The sequence below is a fragment of the Chiloscyllium plagiosum genome, chromosome 1 (assembly GCF_004010195.1).
Source record: "Chiloscyllium plagiosum isolate BGI_BamShark_2017 chromosome 1, ASM401019v2, whole genome shotgun sequence".
In the NCBI taxonomy this organism is placed as follows: Eukaryota; Metazoa; Chordata; class Chondrichthyes; order Orectolobiformes; family Hemiscylliidae; genus Chiloscyllium; species Chiloscyllium plagiosum.
The window spans coordinates 63,646,326-63,666,294 of record NC_057710.1 but is presented as its reverse complement, the minus strand read 5'-3'; the positions used below and the strand labels follow the sequence as shown (position 1 = coordinate 63,666,294).

The following is a 19,969-nucleotide window of genomic DNA, read 5'->3' as shown; positions in this document are numbered from 1 at the left end:
ATTGATAAATTCTTGATGTCACAAGGAATTAAGGGCTACGGGGAGAATGCGGGTAAGTGGAGTTGAAATGTCCATCAGCCATGATTGAATGGCGGAGTGGACTCGATGGGCCGAATGGCCTTACTTCTGCTCCTATGTCTTATGGTCTTATGGCCCTACCTTCTCCCTGATCATTCTTTTATTCCTCATGTCTGAGTAAAATGCCTTTGAATTCTGACTAATCCTTCTTGCCAAGCCTTTTTTGTGTTCCCTCCTGGCTCTTTTCAGTCCATTTCTGAGCTCCTTTCTAGCAAGCCTGTATCCTCTAAGGCTGTATAAGATCCTTGCTTCCTCCACCTTACGTAAGCTGCCTTCTTCCTTTTGACGAGAAGCTCCTCTGTTCTCGTCACCCAAGATTCCTTAATCTTACCCCTTCTTACCTATCTCAGAGGAACAAATTCATGCATCACTCGCAACAACTGCTCCTTAAACAGTCTCCACATGTCTACTGTGCCCTTTCTGTGGAACAATTGCTCCCAGTCTGTACTTCCCAACTCCTGTCTCATAGCGTCATAACTTCCTTTTCCCAATTAAATATCTTCCCTTGGTAACTGCTCCTTTCCCTCTCAAAGGCTATGGTAAACGTGAGGCAGTTGTAATCACTGTCACCAAAGTGTTCTCCACTGCGATATCCTGGCTCATTGCCAAGCACTAAATCCAAAATGGCCTCTCCCCTAATGACAGCTGCATTGTGCAATCCACAATCTTTTTATGCTGCCCACTGATCTCAGTCTGATCAGTACAGTGTTGTTACAACCACAACACCATGTATTGACCCTGTTCTTTCTGAAATTAGGTTTTTGTGTTAAAGGAGTAATGTCATAATGGGGGCACATGGAGAGGGTTTTAATTTCTGATCCATTAGTAAAACAATTCCATACAAAGTTGTATTAGGGACATTCATTAATTCTCCAAAAATACCTAAAATTCTTTAGAGTTTAGATTATTAATCATCATCCTATCGTCACTTTATTCAAAGTCTATTTGTTTGGCTGCATTTGTCTATTGATTTCTACCAATTTCATTTTGCCATTAAATAACATAGATCTGAGAAGAATTTTTGCTCGATTACTGTATGTAAGGAATACTGGAAAATCATTTGATCATACTGTGCTTGAAAAGAAAGCCATACCATTTATCTCATGCTTGGAAGTATGGAGCAGGAGTAGGCCATTCATATATTTGAACCTCATTTAATATGATCATGGCTCATCTTCTCTCTCTCAATGCTGTATTCCCACTTTCTCCCCATATCACTTTATGCCTTTAAAATCTAAAAGTTATCATCCATCTCTTTCTTCAATATATTCGGTGACTTGGCCTCCATAGCTTTCATGGTCCAAACTTCCACAACTTCGCTACCCATTGAGTGAAAATATTTTCCTCAACCCATTCCAAAAAGGTCTATCCCATATCCTGAGACTGTGTCTCATGGTTCTAGACTCCCCAGCCAGGCAAAAAAAAATCCTCACTGCATCTAGTCTGTACAGCCCTCTTGCAATTTTATATGCTTCAATCAGATACCTTCTCATCCTTCTAAAGTCTAAAGTCTAAAGCTGAATTTCTCCTGATAGTCCTGCCATCCTTGGTATAGGCAATATGAAAGTGGTAGGCAACTGGAAGCTCGGGTTCAGTTTTGCAGGCAGAACATCGGTGTTCTGCAAAGCTACAGTGCTCCAGCGAAGCTCAGTGCAAACTAGAGGACCAGGTCCTCATTTTCCCCTTGGGAACTCTGCAACTTTCAGGACTCAATATTGAGTTCAATAATTTTAGTGCCTGAGCACCTTCTCCTATGTCCTTACCCCAACCCTCACACACTGGGTCTTGTCGTTACATGGGCTGCTTCCATACACAACTTGGTATCATCCACTCATGATCCCCATTATCAGCTACTGATTCTCCCGGGCTGACCTTTATCCATTTTTTTTGTCTATTCAGCTGTTTTCTGTCTCCCTGGGCTCCATCTCCACCTATTGCTTATTCCTCCCCACTCCTCCCACCCCATCTCTAGCATTTATGCAACCCTTTTCCCAGCTACCATCAGTTCTGAAGAAGGTTCAGTTGACTGGATACATTAATTCTGATTTCTCTCTGCAGATGCTGCCAGACCTGCTGAGATTTTCCAGCAATTTCTGATTTTGTTTCTGATTTCCATCATCCACAGTTCTTTAGTACTTTGACCATTGAGGTCATGTTTGGTTGTCTCCTTCCCACTTTTACAACAACCGTTTGTGGATGCTCATCACTCTTTCCACCCATGTGAATGGTACTGCTATGGACCAAGATCTCTGGTTTATCCACCCAGTTCAGAGTTCTCTGAAGCTGCTTAGCAACATCCTTGATTTTGGCACCAGGAAGGCAACCTCCCATCCTGGATTGACACTTGTGACCCAGAAATCCAAATCTGTCCCTAATCATAGAATTCCCTCTCATTTTTGCTTTCCCAATTTTCCTCTCTCCTTCCCTCCCTGAGCTAGCTGTGATGCTGTGATCTTGGTTTTGGCTGTCGAGGAACTACCACCCTCATCGTTATTTCACACTGAACACTAGTTGGAAAGTGTGTTGAGCTCAGGAGATTCTTGGATTATATGCTTCCTTAAGGGCCTGAAAGATACTCATTCCCTTTTTATCTGCACACTTTGATGCTGTAAGGTGACTAGAATCCATGTTCCCCCAGCTGCTGACCTTCTTGCACATGTAGTTGTCCTGATCCTGAGAAGTGGCCTTGAGATCCACATGGAACAGAATATGTACCCTGTGTAACTGTGGTGTCCGCTATTTTATTACTTGTGAGATTAGCTAAATCTCATAGAAGAAATCTAAGAACTAATGAAAAATATTCACCAGTTTGGTGCAATATTTAAATTTTTAAAATTCATTCATAGGATGAGGGCATTGCTGGGATTAGGGATTGTCCATCCCAAGTTGCCCATCAGGCAGTTAAGAGTTAACCATAACATTGTGGGTCTGTAGTCACATGTAGGCCAGACCAGATAAATACAGCAGTTACCTTCCCTAAAGGACATTAGTGAACCGATGTGTTTTCCCCGCAATTGACAATGGACTCATGGTCATCATTCAACATCTAATTCCAGATTTTTTTATTGAATTCAAATTCTACCATCTGCCTCGGCACCATCTCCCAGGTTCATGCCTTTTAAATGTTGTACTCACTCATCAATCCTTCTTATTTTTGTTTATTATTTCACTTTTTTACACTCACATACTCTCTGGTCTCCAGCCTCAAACTCACTTAGGCCTTCCATTTTTGCATGTTGGTCTCTATCATTGTTTTCCCTTGTGCTTAGTCTCTTGCTTGCCCATTGCTCCCTGCTATAGCTTTTCGCTGTTGATTTGTAGCACTGCTTTGCCTCAATTTAACTCAAAGCATGTAAACCTGTCATGAGAACATAAAATTAAGTTGCATGACTGAGGAAATATATCCTGCAAATCTACCAAGGAGAATAAATGGATTAGTTTACAAATGTAGATTCTAAATGCAGTGTGCCTGTCAGAAGCACAATTTCTTAAAATTACCCCCATAGCTGACCTGAAACAGCAAAAGAGAATTGATCAGATATTGTTTTTGATTTTTTTTCCAAAATGTCCATATTTTAACATCAAAACATGCACCACATTAAGCTGTGATTTTCAATCTCCTATATAATTAATCAATCATTTTAATTACAGACATCAAGCTGTGTGTTCAATTGTTTATGACAATACTTTCATCTTATTTACTACTCATTAGTTCATATGTCACAGTTCATTAAAACTATCTAGAATGCTGTTAAAAAATAACAAATGGTTGAGATGGATTGTTTTGGAACTAACTGCATGTACCTTTATCATGCAGTTCCTCCATTATTTTCTATATAGTATACAAATATTGACTTTTTTTAAAGGTTGTGGTGTTGAAATATTCCCTTCTTCAATTAAAATTGCCTATTACAGATTTCTACTCAGTCCAAAAGGCATTATTATTGTATGGGATGTTGTGACACAATAACCATAAAAAAGTGACTATTTGTGTAATATACCATTTTTAAGTTGTCAGTAAAAGGTTCCATCTTTACTTTTCCAGAATGAACTACATCCAGGAATACATGCAGATAAAGGAGGGTTCATCTGCAAAGATAGGTGGATAACCCTTATATGTCTTTATGTCGTTGTTAAAGGGTTATCTTCTGTTATTTTATTAAAATTACCATTATGCATGGACAATGATCTATCTACAACATTGCAATGTGCCAGCATTTATTTCTTGTTTTGTTTTGTAGGAAAGAAAAACTCACTCCTTCTACATAAGGTCCAAAGAGATCTGAATACTGGTGTTTTTGATAACCAAGAGACTGAACTTCTCAAAAAGATGGTAAAACAAGACCGAGAGATGGTGCAATTGATGGAAACGCCCCTTAATACATCGTTTGGGATATTTCCTCCATTCTCTGTCAACTCAGTCATCAGAGCTTCTTTCCAGTCTCAACCACCAAATATAGCTCAGTTAGATTTTCAGCAGACATCTTCACCAAATTTGAATACCAGTTCACCATCTTCTCAGTCGTACACTAGAGCGCCCCAGCTGGTTCACTCTGCCGCCAACCAGAGTTCACCCACACCCAGCCCACAGGCAGTGGTGCCATCACCGAGTTCCTTTAATGCTGTAGTTTCTAGTCCTTCCGTTCAGAGTCCATTGGCAGGTCGAACTTTCCAATATGGTTCATCAAATGTGTCACAGATATCCTTGATGCAGCAACAGCAGGTACAGACCCCAACTCAACGGCGTGATTCCAACAAAAGCACACAGGGTTTGCAACCAAGCAGCCTGAGCAGAGAAGCAAGACCCCTCTCAGCATCGCAGCCCTCTCTGCCTCATGATTTGACACCATTAATTGTCAAACCGCATCCATCTTCAGGAGAATCACTAGCAGCCGTACCTGTCTCCAGTACACAGGGTACAGTACCTCAAGGTGGAATCCGAAGCACTGTTCCTCAAAGAGTGGCCCTCTTCCGGCATATGTCCTCAGGAGCTCTACCACCACCTCGAGGGCCACAAGTAGCCTCACCAGCCCAAAAGAGGGAAACATCTACAGTCTTAAATACAGATACTAATCAAGGAAGACCACGATTTCCCTCTAATTTATGACCCTAAAGGTTTTGTTCAGTGCCGACTTGTTTTCATGAATTACTGAGATTCTTCACCAATGTTAATTACAAGGTAACCTCATTGTTCATGAGGATAGTCTTATCACCTTCTGACAGATTGGACACTGCTGTCCTCAATTACACGCACAGCTCAACGAATGTAAAATATGACAGAATAAAAAATTATAAATCAAAATTTTCAGAGTTCTAATTAGTACATCACCAGTCTTCCTTCACCATGGATTTTGGACATGTTGAATTGTTTTATAAATACTTGTAAAATAAGAGCAATGTAATAATAACTCATCAACTGGATCAATATTATTGTTGAAACAAAATCTATTTGAGTGCACAACAATGCATATCCAGTTCAGGACTGAGTTTTTAAAAGTATATCAATGCTGCTCCATATAGCATCACCTACACCATTCAGTGTTTCTTGCTTGAGGACTACTCATCAAGATACTGTGTTCTTTATCAACGAAGCATGGAATATCAAATATATTTTGTAATGAACTTTCAATAGATAATTCTGTAAATGATGTTCCAGTATTATTCTGGGTGATATTTCTGCATGTTCATAGATGGACTAAGGACCAATTTTAAAAAAAAAATCTGACATCTCTTCTAAAATGGACAAGACATTCCTTGTTTCAGCTTTAATGTTAAATGTATGCTTCATTTTAATGGATTCTGCTAAAGAACATTTACGACATGCAAATGGACAAATGAATGAATGCATCCATATCTTCAATGTTAGAATAAATACAAATTTGCTTGTTGTGGTAACTAGGAAGTTTTCATTCATGCTCTTGTTTTCTTTCATTGTGTCACCATTCCCCATGAAGCATTGATAAAATTAATTATTTGTAGATCAGGAAGATAATTTAAAAACAATACTATCATAGGCATGGCATCAGTTGATGTCTGTGAATACTGTGCTGTGCAATTTTATTATTGCAATGTCTTATTTTATTAAAGTAGTAGTTTTGTTGATTAGAGAACACCTACAAATCAGGTTAAACAGATCTTTTTCCTTTATTTTGTTTCTTTATTTTTACTGTATTTATTATCAGCATCTCGTTTGCTTAAAATTTGTAGTTCATATGTGTTGATTTTAGAAAACACCATTTTCTCTTGTAAGATGTCACAATCCATCTTTAAAGATAGATTTAAAGCCATACTCTCTCATAATTTAATTGGTATTTTTAAACTCCTTAATACATGAACATTGTTTGTAAATTATTTCTACTTTTTGTTTCTATAAACATAACTTTGAAACTTTTTTTTAAAACATGAGATCTATGGTCTTAACACTGGTTGAAAGTTTATGGAAAGCCCTATTTTCTGTCAGTCTGATTTAACTTTGTGTCAAAATTTCAATAGTTCTGAATGTCTGATCAGGTGAAACATCATGGGCATGTTCATCGCTTTCAACACAGTTACAATATTATTCCAATAGTTTTTCATCATTTAATTTGTGTATAATTGTGTTGAAATCATGGAGCAACAGGCTGAAATCATGTTGATTAATTCAATCACTTTGATGCAAGAGAGAATATGGCTTTAACATCTTCTGTTATCTTTAACATCAAAGTATATTTATCATATGCAGCACAAATGGCTACATATTTTTGAATTCCAAAGTAATGATTATTACTATAGAAATTAGATGGAACAAATAAAGGAAAAGGATTATTTCAGTAGAAAATTGTGTTTGTGAGGTTCCTTTTTGTGTCTGGGTCCTTTTAACACTTTCTGCTTTCCTTTCTATTTATTTCATAAGGATTATCATTGCAAAGGATATTCTTACGCTATTGTGTGCCTGAAGTGTGGTTATTTCATCTATGTAGATATGCAAAGGAAAGTTAATTTTTTTTTTTAACTTTGCATCTTCATATATTCAGAGAAAATTATCAGAAATCCAGAAAGCCATACGAACTGATGTAATAGTCACAAATCCGATTTATGCTCATTACAGATGGCACAAATTAATGTATAAATCAATATTTATGTAGAAATTGAGTAAGATTGACTAGGATTATGATAATGTAAAATATAAAAGACATATGTATATATAGATATTCTGAATTCTTGGTGGTGACACCATGACCTCTAATAATTCATCTTTGTATATATCTATATTAAGATATGATAATGCTGCACAATTTCAGTGTAGTTCTCATGTTCATTAACACCATGTGGCAAAACAGCGAATGTTTGGATAATGGTGCTATTGAAAGAAACATTGAATGTAACATTCTTGTAGAAAGACAAAGTAGTGGATACGCTAATTTTTATTTGCTGTCTTTGCTTGTAATGAACCTTTACTGAACATAAAAGGAACAAAATATTAAAAGTCAAACATTATCAAAATGAATTGTTCAGACTGTAAAACTAAAGTGTTTTTGAGAGAAAAAATATCCAAATGACAATATCTTGTATAGAAATCTATTGTGACACCTAATAATCCATGATCAGACATGTTCCTTCCATTTACCTTGTATTCATGTAGCTTTATTAGATCGTGGAATTCTATTTGTTTAAAGGAAGTATTTTTATTCATAATTTCTTGATAGAACAGAACAGAAATTTAACATAGCTAGAAGGAGACAGGAAGTGGAAACTATTTGCCTTCCACTGTCAGAACCATGATTTTAAAAAATTGAAAAAAGGGTCACATTTTTTATTGTACGAGAAGAGGGTGCTGATAGTTAGACCATTTGCTTGAAAATGCAGCAAGAAGAGTTCAGTCTTAATTTTCAGACCAGGCAGGCTTTTTTTCACTGCAATCATGGGGCATAGATAAGACCATAAGACATAGGAGCGTAAGTAAGGCCATTCGGCCCATCGAATCCACTCCACCATTCAATCATGGCTGATGGGCATTTCAACTCCACTTACCCGCATTCTCCCCGTAGCCCTTAATTCCTTGTGACATCAAGATGTCACTGGTAAGACCAGCATTTATTGCCTGGTTGCTGTAGAGAAGGTGGGTAAGCTGCCTTCTTGAATTGCTACTGTCCTTGTGCTGAAACTAGATTCACAATGATGTTAGGGAGGGCATTGCAGAATTTTGACTCAGCAACAGTGAAGGAGCAGCAATATATTTCCAAATCAGGATGGCGAATGGCATTGAGGGAACTCACAGATAATAGTGTTCATGAGTCTATGAACCCTTTTATTTGAATCTTTAATGAAAAGGTCATGGCATCATCAATCTCTGCTACATCCTCATGGGTGTATTCCAACCAATCAGAATCTACTTGTCTTGTCTGAAAATTAAGATTGACAGCCAACGGCATTTCCATGCCCTGATGACCCAAACAATCAGCACCTTCTTAATAAACTATGCTCCTTTGTTCAAGCCTGTTTCTTGTATCCTTGATCTGGTGAGTACAAGACACAGAGCTTCAACTTCTTGCCTCCTTTTTGTGATTTTCTTTTTGTTTTCATTTTTGGAATGTGAGCATTTCTGGTACATTTGTATGTATTACCCATCAAAGGTTGTGATGAACTCTTGCAGTCAATCAGCTGTAGGTACAACTCATGATGTAAGGGAGAGCAGTCCAGGATTTTGACCGAATAGCAATTGCGTGGCACGGTGGCTCAGTGGTTAGCACTGCTGCCTCACAGTGCCAGGGACTCGAGCTTGACTCCCAACATGGGTGACTGTGTGGAGTTTGCACATTCTCCCTCTGTCTGCATAGTTTGCTCCGGTTTCCTCACACAACCCAAAGATATGCAGGTCAGGTGAAATGTCCATGCTAAATTGCCCATAGTGTTAGGTGCATTAGTCAGGGGTAAATATAGTGTAGGAGAACAGTCTTCGGAGGTCGGTGTGGACTTGTTGGGCCAAAGTTCCTGTTTCCATACTAATCTATTGAAAGAAATGGAATGGTAGTTCCAGGTTAGATTAGAGTGGTGCTGGAAAAGCACAGCAGGTCAGGAAGCATCCTAGGAGCAGACCCTTACTTTTGCCTAGTTCCAAGTTAGGATGATGCATAACTTGAAGAGAATTTTGCTGGAAGGTGAGGTTCTGAGGAAGCACCGGTGGTGTGAAGAAGACAGTGGCCAAGTGACTATATCTGGGAATTTGGTCCATAGTGAGAATTCAATGGATAAATCTTTTGCAAGTTAAATTTTAGATTAAAAGCTCGTTTGTGACCTAAAACTAGCAGTAAGTTGATTCCTGATGAAGGGCTTTTGCCCGAAACGTCGATTTTGCCTGTCCTCGGATGCTGCCTGAATTGCTGTGCTCTTCCAGCACCACTGATCCAGAATCTGGTTTCCAGCATCTGCAGTCATTGCTTTTACCTAGTAAGTTGAAGTAGCCTAGTTGAAACGGCAGTTACTAATTATTGCAGTTATCCATCAATCATATGAAATACTTCGCCTAAATAAGGCCCTGATTAAGGGTCAGAACAGACTTTGAAGAAAGCTAAATTAGAGAGTGACTTCTCACAGACCTGTATAAGAAACTGAATTTTGAATCTCATGATTGATAAGGAACATATTCAGTATAAACCAGACTTTGGCTGTGAGTGAAGCAGATGTTGGATGTGTGTATCTGGGAATTTGATTCAAGTTGGATTTGATGTGTAGAAGAAAGTGTTGGTTTAAGTGAAGTTTCTGTGACCAGTGGAGTGCCACAAGGATCGGTGCTGGGCCCTCTACTATTTGTCATTTACATAAATGATTTGGACGCGAGCATAAGAGGTACAGTTAGTAAGTTTGCAGATGACACCAAAATTGGAGATGTAGTGGGCAGGGAAGAGGGTTACCTCCGATTACAACAGGATCTGGACCAGATGGGCCAATGGGCTGAGAAGTGGCAGATGGAGTTTAATTCAGATAAATGCGAGGTGCTACATTTTGGAAAGCAAATCTTAGCAGGACTTATACACTTAATGGTAAGGTCCTAAGGAGGGCTGCTGAACAAAGAGACCTTGGAGTACAGATTCATAGCTCCTTGAAAGTGGAGTCACAGGTGCATAGGATAGTGAAGAAGGCATTTGGTATGCTTTCCTTTATTGGTCAGAGTATTGAGTACAGGAGTTGGGAGGTCATGTTGCCGCTGTACAGGACATTGGTTAGGCCACTGTTGGAATATTGCTTGCAATTCCTTCCTATTGGAAAGATGTTGTGAAGCTTGAAAGGATTCAGAAAAGATTTACAAGGATGTTGCCAGGGTTGGAGGATTTGAGCTATAGGGAGAGGCTGAACAGGCTGGGGCTGTTTTCCCTGGAATGTTGGAGGCTGAGGGGTGACCTTATAGAGGTCTACACAATTATATGGGGCATGGATAGGATAAATAGGCAAAGTATTTTCCTGGGGTTGAGGAGTCCAGAACTAGAGGGCATAGGTTTAGGGTGAGAGGGGAAAGATATAAAAGAGACCTAAGGGGCAACTTTTTCACACAGAGGGTGGTACGAGTGTGGAATGAGATGCCAGAGGAAGTGGTGGAGGCTGGTACAATTGCAACATTTAAGAGGCATTTGGATGGGTACATGAAAAGGAAGAGTTTGGAGGGATATGGGCCAAGTGCTGGCAGATGGGATTAGATTGGGTTGGGATATCTGGTCGGCATGGACAGGTTGGACTGAAGAGTCTGTTTCCATGCTGGACATCTCTATGACTCTATGACTATGACTCCTGTAATAAATAGAATGCTGACTGAAGAGGTGAGTGAAGGGTACAGAGAAAGTGTTTTATTCCACAAATTTGCTTCCACTACTACCATTTGATTTCAATTTTTTTGCAGCAGAAGGCATAATTAAATCAGTAACGGGTATGAATAGGAACTAATGTTTGTCAACCCTGTTGGAACTGTACTGCTTCAAGTTTTCAGCCAGGGTCTAAGATATTTTGGAAACATAAAAATTAGGAGCATGACTAGGCTATTCAGCCATTTGAGCTTGCTCCATCTTCCAATATGATTGTGGCTGATCCTCTTATTCTCAATGTTCGATTCCTGGTTTCTCCCCATACCATTTGAACATCTAAAAATGGTTCTATCACGTCCTTGAATATATTCAGTGACCTGGTCTCCACTGCCTTTTGTGACAGCGAATTTCATAGGATCCTTTCAGAGAACACATCTTCAGTCCTAAATGGCTTACGGCATAGCCTGAGGCAGTGGCATCTGGTTTTAGACTCCCAAACCAGGGAAAACATCCTCTCTGCATCCAGTCTGTCCAACACTGTTAAAATTTTTAATATTTCAATAGATCCGCTGTCATTTTTCTAACCTCTCATGAATATATTCCCAGTCAAACTAATCTCTCCTTATAGGACAGACCTCAGCCTAGTCTCAGCCTAGTCAATCTCAGCCTAGTCAACCTTTGCTACACTCCCTCTACGGCAAATCTTTTCTGCAATACAGAGACAAGCACTGCTTCAATATTCCAGATGTGGTCTCATCTGTGTCCTGTTTAGCTGCTGGAAGATATCCCAAAGATATCAAGGATCCATTGATCCCGTTGTACATCCGCACTTCCCAATAGATTATCATTTAAATAATGCCTTGCCTTTCTGTTTTTCACTCTGAAGTATGTAACTTGACATTTGGCCATGTTGTACTGCATCTGCTATATGTTTACTCAATCATTCCAATCACCTTGAAACCTCCCTGCATTCTCTCCAGAACTCAGAGTCTGGCATTGTTTTGTGTTGTCAGAAAACTTGGAAATGTTGCTTTTGGTTCCCATATTCATGTCATTTATATGTATCATAAATTATTGGGGTCCAAGAACATCTCTTTGTGGTACCCCAGTAGTCATTATCTGCCACTTGGAAAACAATCCATTTATTCACAATCTCTGTTTCCTATCAATTGACCAATTCTTAATGCATGCTGTGATTGCCCCTTAGTGTCCAGAGATGTGTAGGTTAGGTGAATTAGCCATGGTATATGTAGGGTTATGGGTCTGGAAGGTCTTTGGAGAGTTGGTTTGGACCTGATGGGCCAAATGGCCTCTTTCCATGCTGTAGAGTTCCTATGTTTGTATTACACCCAAACCCATGTGTTTTAATTGTGTCCATCCTCTTATGAAGGACTTCATTAAAAACCTTCTGAAAATCCAAATATATCATATCTACTGGCTCTCAATTATCTATTCTATTAGTGGCATCCTAAAAAAAAAAGTAGATTTTTAAAGCATGATTTGCCTTTCAAAAATCAATGCAGCTTCAAATAATCTCATTAATACTTTTCAAGTGGTCTATTACCATATCTTTTATGACAGACTCTAACATTTTCCCAACAACTGATATTAGGCTAACTGGTCTGTAATTTCAGAAGCATAGCATTTAACAGAAGAAGGCCAGTCGACCCATCATGTTTGTACTCGCTCCCAACAGAGCTACCCAGCTAGTCCCACTCTTGAGCCCTATCTCCGTAGCCCTCTAACATCATCACTTTCAAAAATATATCCCACTTTGCTTTGACACCTCATTTGGAATCCTCCCCAAACGTTCTTCCTGGTAGCGCATTCCAAATCCAATAACTCTCTGAGTAAAGAAGTTTCACCTCATCTCAATCCTAGCTGTCTTGCTGACAATCTTGAAAGTGTGACCTCTAGTTATTGACATACTAACTAGTGGAAACAATATATTTCTTCACGCTGTCAAAATTGTTCATAATTTTAAACACCTCAATAAAGTCAACTCTTAATCTTCTCTGCTCCAAAGAGAACAAGCCCAATTTCTCTAATATCCCTTGTATCTAAAATCCTTCATTTCTGGTATCGTTCCAGTAATTTTCCTTTGCGATCTCTCCAGAACTTTAACGTTCTTCCTCAAATAAGGTGCCCAGAACTATTCCAAATGTGGTCTGAACAATGATGTGTAGAGGTGTAGCATCACTTCCTTGCTCTTATAATTATGCTTCTATTTAGAAATCCAAGGATCCTATAAGCCCTCTTAACAACAGTTTCAACTTGCCTGGCCACCTTCAGAGAATCATTCACATGAACTCCGAGATCTCTCTGCTCCTGTATTGGCTTTCTGTGTGTCTTCTTCCAAAATGCATTGCTTCACATTTCTCTGCATTGAAATTCATCTGCCTGGTGCATTTGGGCAACTTGTCAATGTCCCTCTGAAATCACTCAGCATCATCCTCACATTTCACTATTCTTGCTAGCTTCGTATTTAGAGACTTTGCCCTCAACACTTAACTCCAAATCATTTGTATAAATCATATCAAATCAAGGGACCTGACACTGATTCCTGGAAACGCCACTCTCAACTCATGTCCAACCTGAGAAATGCCTATCTATAACTACCCGCTGTTACCTATCTTTTAGCCAACTTCTAATCCACGCTGCCAAGTATCATTAATCCCAAACATTACTGTTTTTCTCTCCCTCTCTTTTTAAACAGTGGGATGTGTGGGCTGTATTAATTATAAATAAAGTAATTAGCAATTATTGATTAATTATATTTATTAAAGATGGCAGGTCAGGAGCTATGCTGTGATCGCAGAATGTGGGATCTTCTGGATACCTATTTGATCCAGGACAAACATGTCTGCAGTAAGTAGTATCATAGAATCATAGAGATGTAAAGCATGAAAAGTGACAACTCAGTCCAACTTGTCCATGTCAACCAGATAACATAAATTAATCTAGTCCCATTTGCCCCAAGCAGTGGTTAGCACTGCTGCCTCACAATGCCGGAGACCTGGGTTCAAGTCCACCTTCTGTATGTAAGTACCTACAGCTGCAAGAGCTTCAGCTTAGGGTTGTTGAGCTGGACCCCAAGCTACAGGCACTGCGGTAATCAAGTGGGGAGGTTACCTGGACACTTCATTCAAGGAGGCAGTCACACCTCTTCGGACAGGGTCTTCTAGTGACAGAAAGGTGGGCATGTGCACAAGAACCTCTGCCTTTGCAATTGTCCAACAGTTTTGAGTTCAGTTTGTTACAATGGGTGTGAGTGTTGCAGGGATTGGTCATAACACTGTTGTCCAGGAAGCCATTCAAGGGGGTCGGGTAAAGAAGAAATGAATTGCTAATAGGAGACACTATAGTGAGGGCAGTTGACATGGTTTCTGCAGCAAAGAGTGAAATTTCAGACAGCCATGTTACCTGCCCCAGCACTGAGTTTCAGGATACCTCCTCCATGCTGGAGATGAACTTGCAGCAGCAGGACAAGAATCCAGTGGTCATCGTTTGCATCAGTATCAACAGCAGAGTGGTAGTGGTAAAGACGTTATGTTGAAGGTGTATGAAAAGTTAGGCACTAAGTTATAAAGCAGTACTAAAGAACACCAAAGCTAAATGTTTCGGGAATACTAGATGAACCATGTGGAAATTAGCATGAGATAAATAATGTTAGAGAAGTGAATGTGTTGTTTAAAGCCTGGAGTAGGAGAAGTATGTTTTACTTCATAAGGTATTGGAATCAGTACAAGGGAAATGGGATCTCTAATATTGGGAAGGTCTATACTTCAGACTTGGGACTGGCATTCTCATGAGTTGCATATCTAAGGAAATGAGATATCAAGCTGGGTGAATGTGCCAAATCCTACTTCTTCTCCTATCTTCTATGTTTCTATGTGTGTCAAGAGATGGCATCAAGGCAGAAGAACAAAATACGAATGTGAAAAATTAAGGTCAGAAAATGGACTGAAAGTAAAAAGAAGCCTAACATCTGTAGTGGGTAAGGTACTTGAGAAGATTCTGACAGATAAGGTATACAGGCGTTGTGCGTAGGAGATCATGCCTCAAATTTGTTGGAGTTCTTTGATGAAGTGACCAGGAAGGCCAATGAGGGCAGGACAGTAGATGTAGTCTATTTAGTAAGGCTTTTGATAAGATTCCCCATGGTAGGCTGCTCTGGAAAGTTAGATCGGATGGAATCCAAGGGGTGTTGGCAAATTGGATACACAATTGGCTTGATGATAGGAAGTAGAGAGTAATAATGGAAGGAGGTCTGGAGCCCTGTGACTTGTGAAGTGCCTCAGAGGTCAGTACTGGGTCCTTTGTTGTTTGTTATCTATATCAGTGATTTGGATGAGCATGTATAAGTCATGATTAGTAAGTTTGCTGATGACACTAAAATAGGCGGTATCGTGAGCAGTGAGGAAGGTTATCAGAAATTGCAGCAGGAGCTTGATCAGCTCGGGAAGTGGGACAAGAAATGGCAAATGGAGTTTAATATAGATAAGTGTGAGGTCTTGCATTTTGGAAAGTCAAATCAAGGTAGGAGTTTCATGGTGAACGGTAGGGCCTTAATGAGTGTAGTGTAACAGAAGGATCTTGGAGTTCAGGTTCACAGTTCTCTGAAAGTGGAGTCACAGGTGGACAGGGCAGTGAAGAAGGCTTTTGGCACACTGGCCTTCGTCAGTCAGGGCACTGAGTGTAGAAGTTGGGAAGTTATGTTGCAGTTGTACAGGATGTTGGTAAGGCCATACTTGAAGTATTGTGCTCAGTTTTTGTCACTTTGCTATAGGAAGGATGTTATTAGACTGGAAAGAGTGCAGAAAAAATTTACAAGCATGTTGCCAAGACTCAATGGGCTAAGCTATAAGGAAAGATTGGACAGTCTAGGACTTTTTTCTTTATAGCATAGGAGACTGAAAGGAGATCTTATAGAAGTGTACAAGATCATGAGAGGCATGGATAGGGTGAGTGCACTCAGTATGTTTTCCAGGGTTGGGGAATCAAGGACTAGAGGGCATCAGTTTAAGGTTAGAGGGGAAAGAATAAAAGGGAACCAGAGGGGCAACTTATTCTTACAGAGGGTGGTTCGCATATGGAATGAGCTGCCAGCAGAAGTGGTTGAAGTGGGTACATTAACAACATTTAAAAGGCATTTGGACAAATACATGGATAGGAAAGGTTTAGAAAGATATGGGCCAAATGCAGGGAAATGGGATTAGTGTGGATGGACATTTTGGTCGACAGGGACGAGTTTGGGCCAAAGGGCCTGTGTCCATGCTGATGGACTGTATGAATTTATAACTAAGTCAGGACTAGATGTTACAAAGATAACAACATAAAAAAGAAAAGCTCTGTTATTTCATCTGCGTGGCATTCATGACAAAGTAAATGAATTGATAGAACTCATTGAATTGAATAAATATGATCCGATGACCATTTTGGAGACGTAACTGCAGGATGTCAAGGATTGGGTTTTGAATACTGAGGGGAATATGACATTCAAAAACAACAGGTAGCTAGAAAACTGCAGAGAGGTAACACTCCTAATCAGAGATAAAAATCACACAACACCAGGTTATTGTCCAACAGGTTTATTTGGAAGCACTAGCTTTCGGACCACTGCTCCTTTGTCAGGTAGCTAATGGGGCAGGATCATAAGACACAGAATTTACAGCACAAGATCATAGTGTCATGCAACTGATATGATATATTGAACAAACCTAGATTGCTGTTAAGACTTTCATTTTTTAGAATGGGTTGCAGGTTTCAATTCATTAATATGTAAAACCCAGAATTACTTTCAAATCCCACTCTTGAGATAACTTAATGTTTTATAAAAACAGGTGACATCCCAGCTCAGACAATGCATTAAAGGTGTGAGTTTAGAGTCTGTCTGTATTCCAATCTTGAGTCAGGCTGATTCTATTTCCAAAGTAGGTATTTATGAAATGTCACATGAATTGACTGCGTGCACATAGTCCATAGTTAACTAAAGAAGTTAAGGAGAGTGATGAATTTAACAAAGATGTGTATAATTGCACAAAGGTGAGTAGCAGGTCAGATCTGTGGTAAAAATATAAAGAATAGCAGAGAATGAGTATCAAGTTCATCAAGACAAATAAATTAGACCATGACAGGAAGCTACCTAGAAAGGTAAAAACAGACAGTAATAGTTTCTAAAAAGGAAACAAGAAATGAAAGTAAATATGGGCCCTCAAAATGGTGATAATAGGGAGTAGGGTGGGTAATAAATACATTTACCGTAGAGGATACAAAATCATCTCACTAATATCTATAAATCAGGAGGTTGAAACAAGTGAAAGGAACTTGATGAAATAATAATCATTAGGGAAGTTGTACTGAGCAAATTAATGGAGCTACAGGATGATAAGTGCTTGAGTCCTAATGAACTTTGTCCTCAGATCTAAATTGAGGTTCCTAATTGTATTATAGATGCATTGGTGTTAATTTGCGGAAAGTTCATTACACTCTGGAAAGTTTCTAACCCACTGGAAAATATCAATTATAACTCTTATATCTGAGAAGGGAGGAGGGGTGGATAGGAAACAGAAAACAGGAAACTACAAGCCAGTTAGCTTGACATCTGTCACTGGGAAGACAGTAATGATTATTAAAAAGGTTACAGCTGAGCACTTAGTAATCACAAAGCAAGTTGGGGTGGCATGATGGCTCAGTGGTTTGCACTCCTGCCTCACAGTGCCAGGGACTTGGGTTCGATTTCACCTTCTGGTCACTTTGTGTGTGGAGTATGCAGATTCTTCCTGTGTCTGCACAAGTTTCCTCCAGGTGCTCTGGTTTCCTCTGACAGTGCAAAAATGTGCAGGCCACGTGGGTTAGCCATAGAGAATTTAGGGATAGTGTGGGTGGGGTGCCCTTTGGAGGATGGGTGTGGAATTGATGAGCTGCATGGCCTGCTTGCCATACTGTAGGTTTTCTATGAATGAGTCATCATAGTTTTATGAAAGGAAAATCCTGTTTACCCGATTTATTAGCCTTCTTTGGATGAGTAGATAATGTTATGGATAAAACAAGATGTCCATTTATGTATTTTACTTGGGGTTCCAAAAGGCATTTGACAAGATTCCATGATTATTTCACAAAGTAGGAGTTCATAGGCTGAGGGTAACATAGATGGAGAATTGATTGGCTAGGAGTAAACAAGGTAAATACACAAATGGTTTTTTTTACAAATGAGCAGAATGTGATAAGTGGGGTCCCACAGAGTTCTGTGCTCACCCCTGAACTTGTCACAGTGTACGTCAGTGAATTAGTTGACAGGATTACAGCCACCATGGCTAAAGATAACTGGAAAGCAATTTTGATGATGACATATGAAAAAATGTGAAGTTGTTCATTTTGGCAGGATGAATAAGACACAGAGTATTACTTAAACAGAGAGCAATTCTGAATTCTGAGGTGCAGAGGTATATAGGTGTTCCAGTGCATCAATCAAAAATGTTAGTATGCAGCTACGGCGCATAAACACAAGTCTAATGGGATTATAACTTCTAGTATGAGAGGAATTCAGTATAAAAGTAAGAACATTATGCTTCAATTACACAGGACATTGGTGAGACTACTTCACAAATACTCTGTAAAGGTTAGATCATTACAGAATATTAGAGATGTAGTCACCCCTACCTCCTTTGCGTCCATCCCAGTAAAATATTCTTCCACAAGTCACAAGCAACTACTTTTCCACAATCCAATTTTCCTTTGTCCTCCTTTTACCACCATATTTTTTTCCAGTTATTGACTTACTTTCACCTTGAAGTCATGGACCCCACCCCACCCCAAAGCTATGATTTTCTCTGATCACAGTTGATCCCTCTCCCATTTTTTGTTCATCTCTGTTCCTTTAATCCAACAGATTAAGATTTAAATTGAGTTGGTATCAAGTTTAATCATTCACAGACAGCTCTGGCTGGACAGGATAAAGCATTGTTGGCTCACTAATCCAGGCTTATTCTGCTATGTAAGGATGACCCAAACTTACTGAGTTTATGAGAGACTTTCTCAAATCCTGCTCACTGGTCTCCTCCTCCTTTGCCCCAACAACATTTGTGATGAGCCAGTTTTGAGAAGATTTGTAGCTCAGGTTGAGGTTTTGGATGTAGGCTTGCTCGCTGAGCTGGAAGATTCATTTCCAGACGCTTCATTATCCTATTAAGTAATATCTTCAGTGGGCTTCAGGCGAGGCAATGCTGAAAATTCCTGCTTTCTATTTATATGTTTGGGTTTCTTTGGGTTGGTGATATCTCCTGTGGTGATGTTATTTCCTGTGGTGAAGTCACTTCCTGTTCCTTTTCTCAGGGGGTAGTAGATGGGGTAGAACTTGAAGTGTTTATTGATACAGTTCCAGTTGGAATGCCATGCTTCTAGGAATCCTCGTGCGTGTCTTTGTTTGGCTTGTCCCAGGATGGATATGTTGTCCCAGCCAAAGTGGTGTCCTTCCTCATCCATATGTGAGGATATTAGTGAGAGAGAGACATGTCTTTTTGTGGCTAGTTGGTGTTCACATATCTTGGTGGCTAGTTTCTGCTTGTTTGTCCAATGTAGTGTTTGTTACAGTCCTTGCATGGTATTTTGTAAATGACATTAGTGTGATGAGCTCATGGGGCAGTGTTTCTTAGATGTCAAGGTGACCATTTGATCACTGTATGGACAATACATTTAGTGCCATTCACCTACATTTTCCTTTTCAGATAATAATCTAGTTTTCTCTTGAATGCGTCAATTGAAGCCATGTACATCACACACTCAGGTAGTGCATTCCAGATCTTAGCCCCTCTCCTTTGCATTTCTTTTTACCTTTAATCTCTGTACTTTCATTCTCAGCCTTTCTGCCAATATTTTATTTTATTATCCACCTCATAAACACACTTTTTTCTTTTACTTCTTCATCTTTATCTTATTCATCATCTATGGAGCTCTGAATTTGTTCACTTTACTTTTCCTCTTCATGAGAATGTACCTTGACTGTACCCTAACTCTTTTTTTAAACGTAGATCCATTTTTCAGTTACCACTTCTCCTGCCAAGCATTGATTCTAATTTATAGCACCCATTCCATTCCTGCTCCATTGAAGTCAGCTTTCC

The 19,969-nt window shown here is 39.4% G+C and overlaps 1 protein-coding gene across 5 annotated transcripts in view; it reads left to right on the top strand.

The window, feature by feature from the left end:
• The window catches only part of LOC122549029 (potassium/sodium hyperpolarization-activated cyclic nucleotide-gated channel 1-like), a 278,409-nt gene extending 270,845 nt beyond the window's left edge, over positions 1 to 7,564 (top strand). For 2 of the 5 annotated variants that reach the window (XM_043688170.1, XM_043688180.1), the window contains one exon: positions 4,320 to 7,564. In XM_043688170.1, the coding sequence (XP_043544105.1) occupies positions 4,320 to 5,185 (866 nt within the window). In that variant the 3' untranslated portion in view covers positions 5,186 to 7,564. Of the gene's footprint in view, positions 1 to 4,123; positions 4,181 to 4,319 lie in introns of those variants that run through there. The other 3 variants (XM_043688188.1, XM_043688200.1, XM_043688219.1) reach the window with 3 other exon arrangements.
• Positions 7,565 to 19,969: the final 12,405 nt, after the last annotated feature.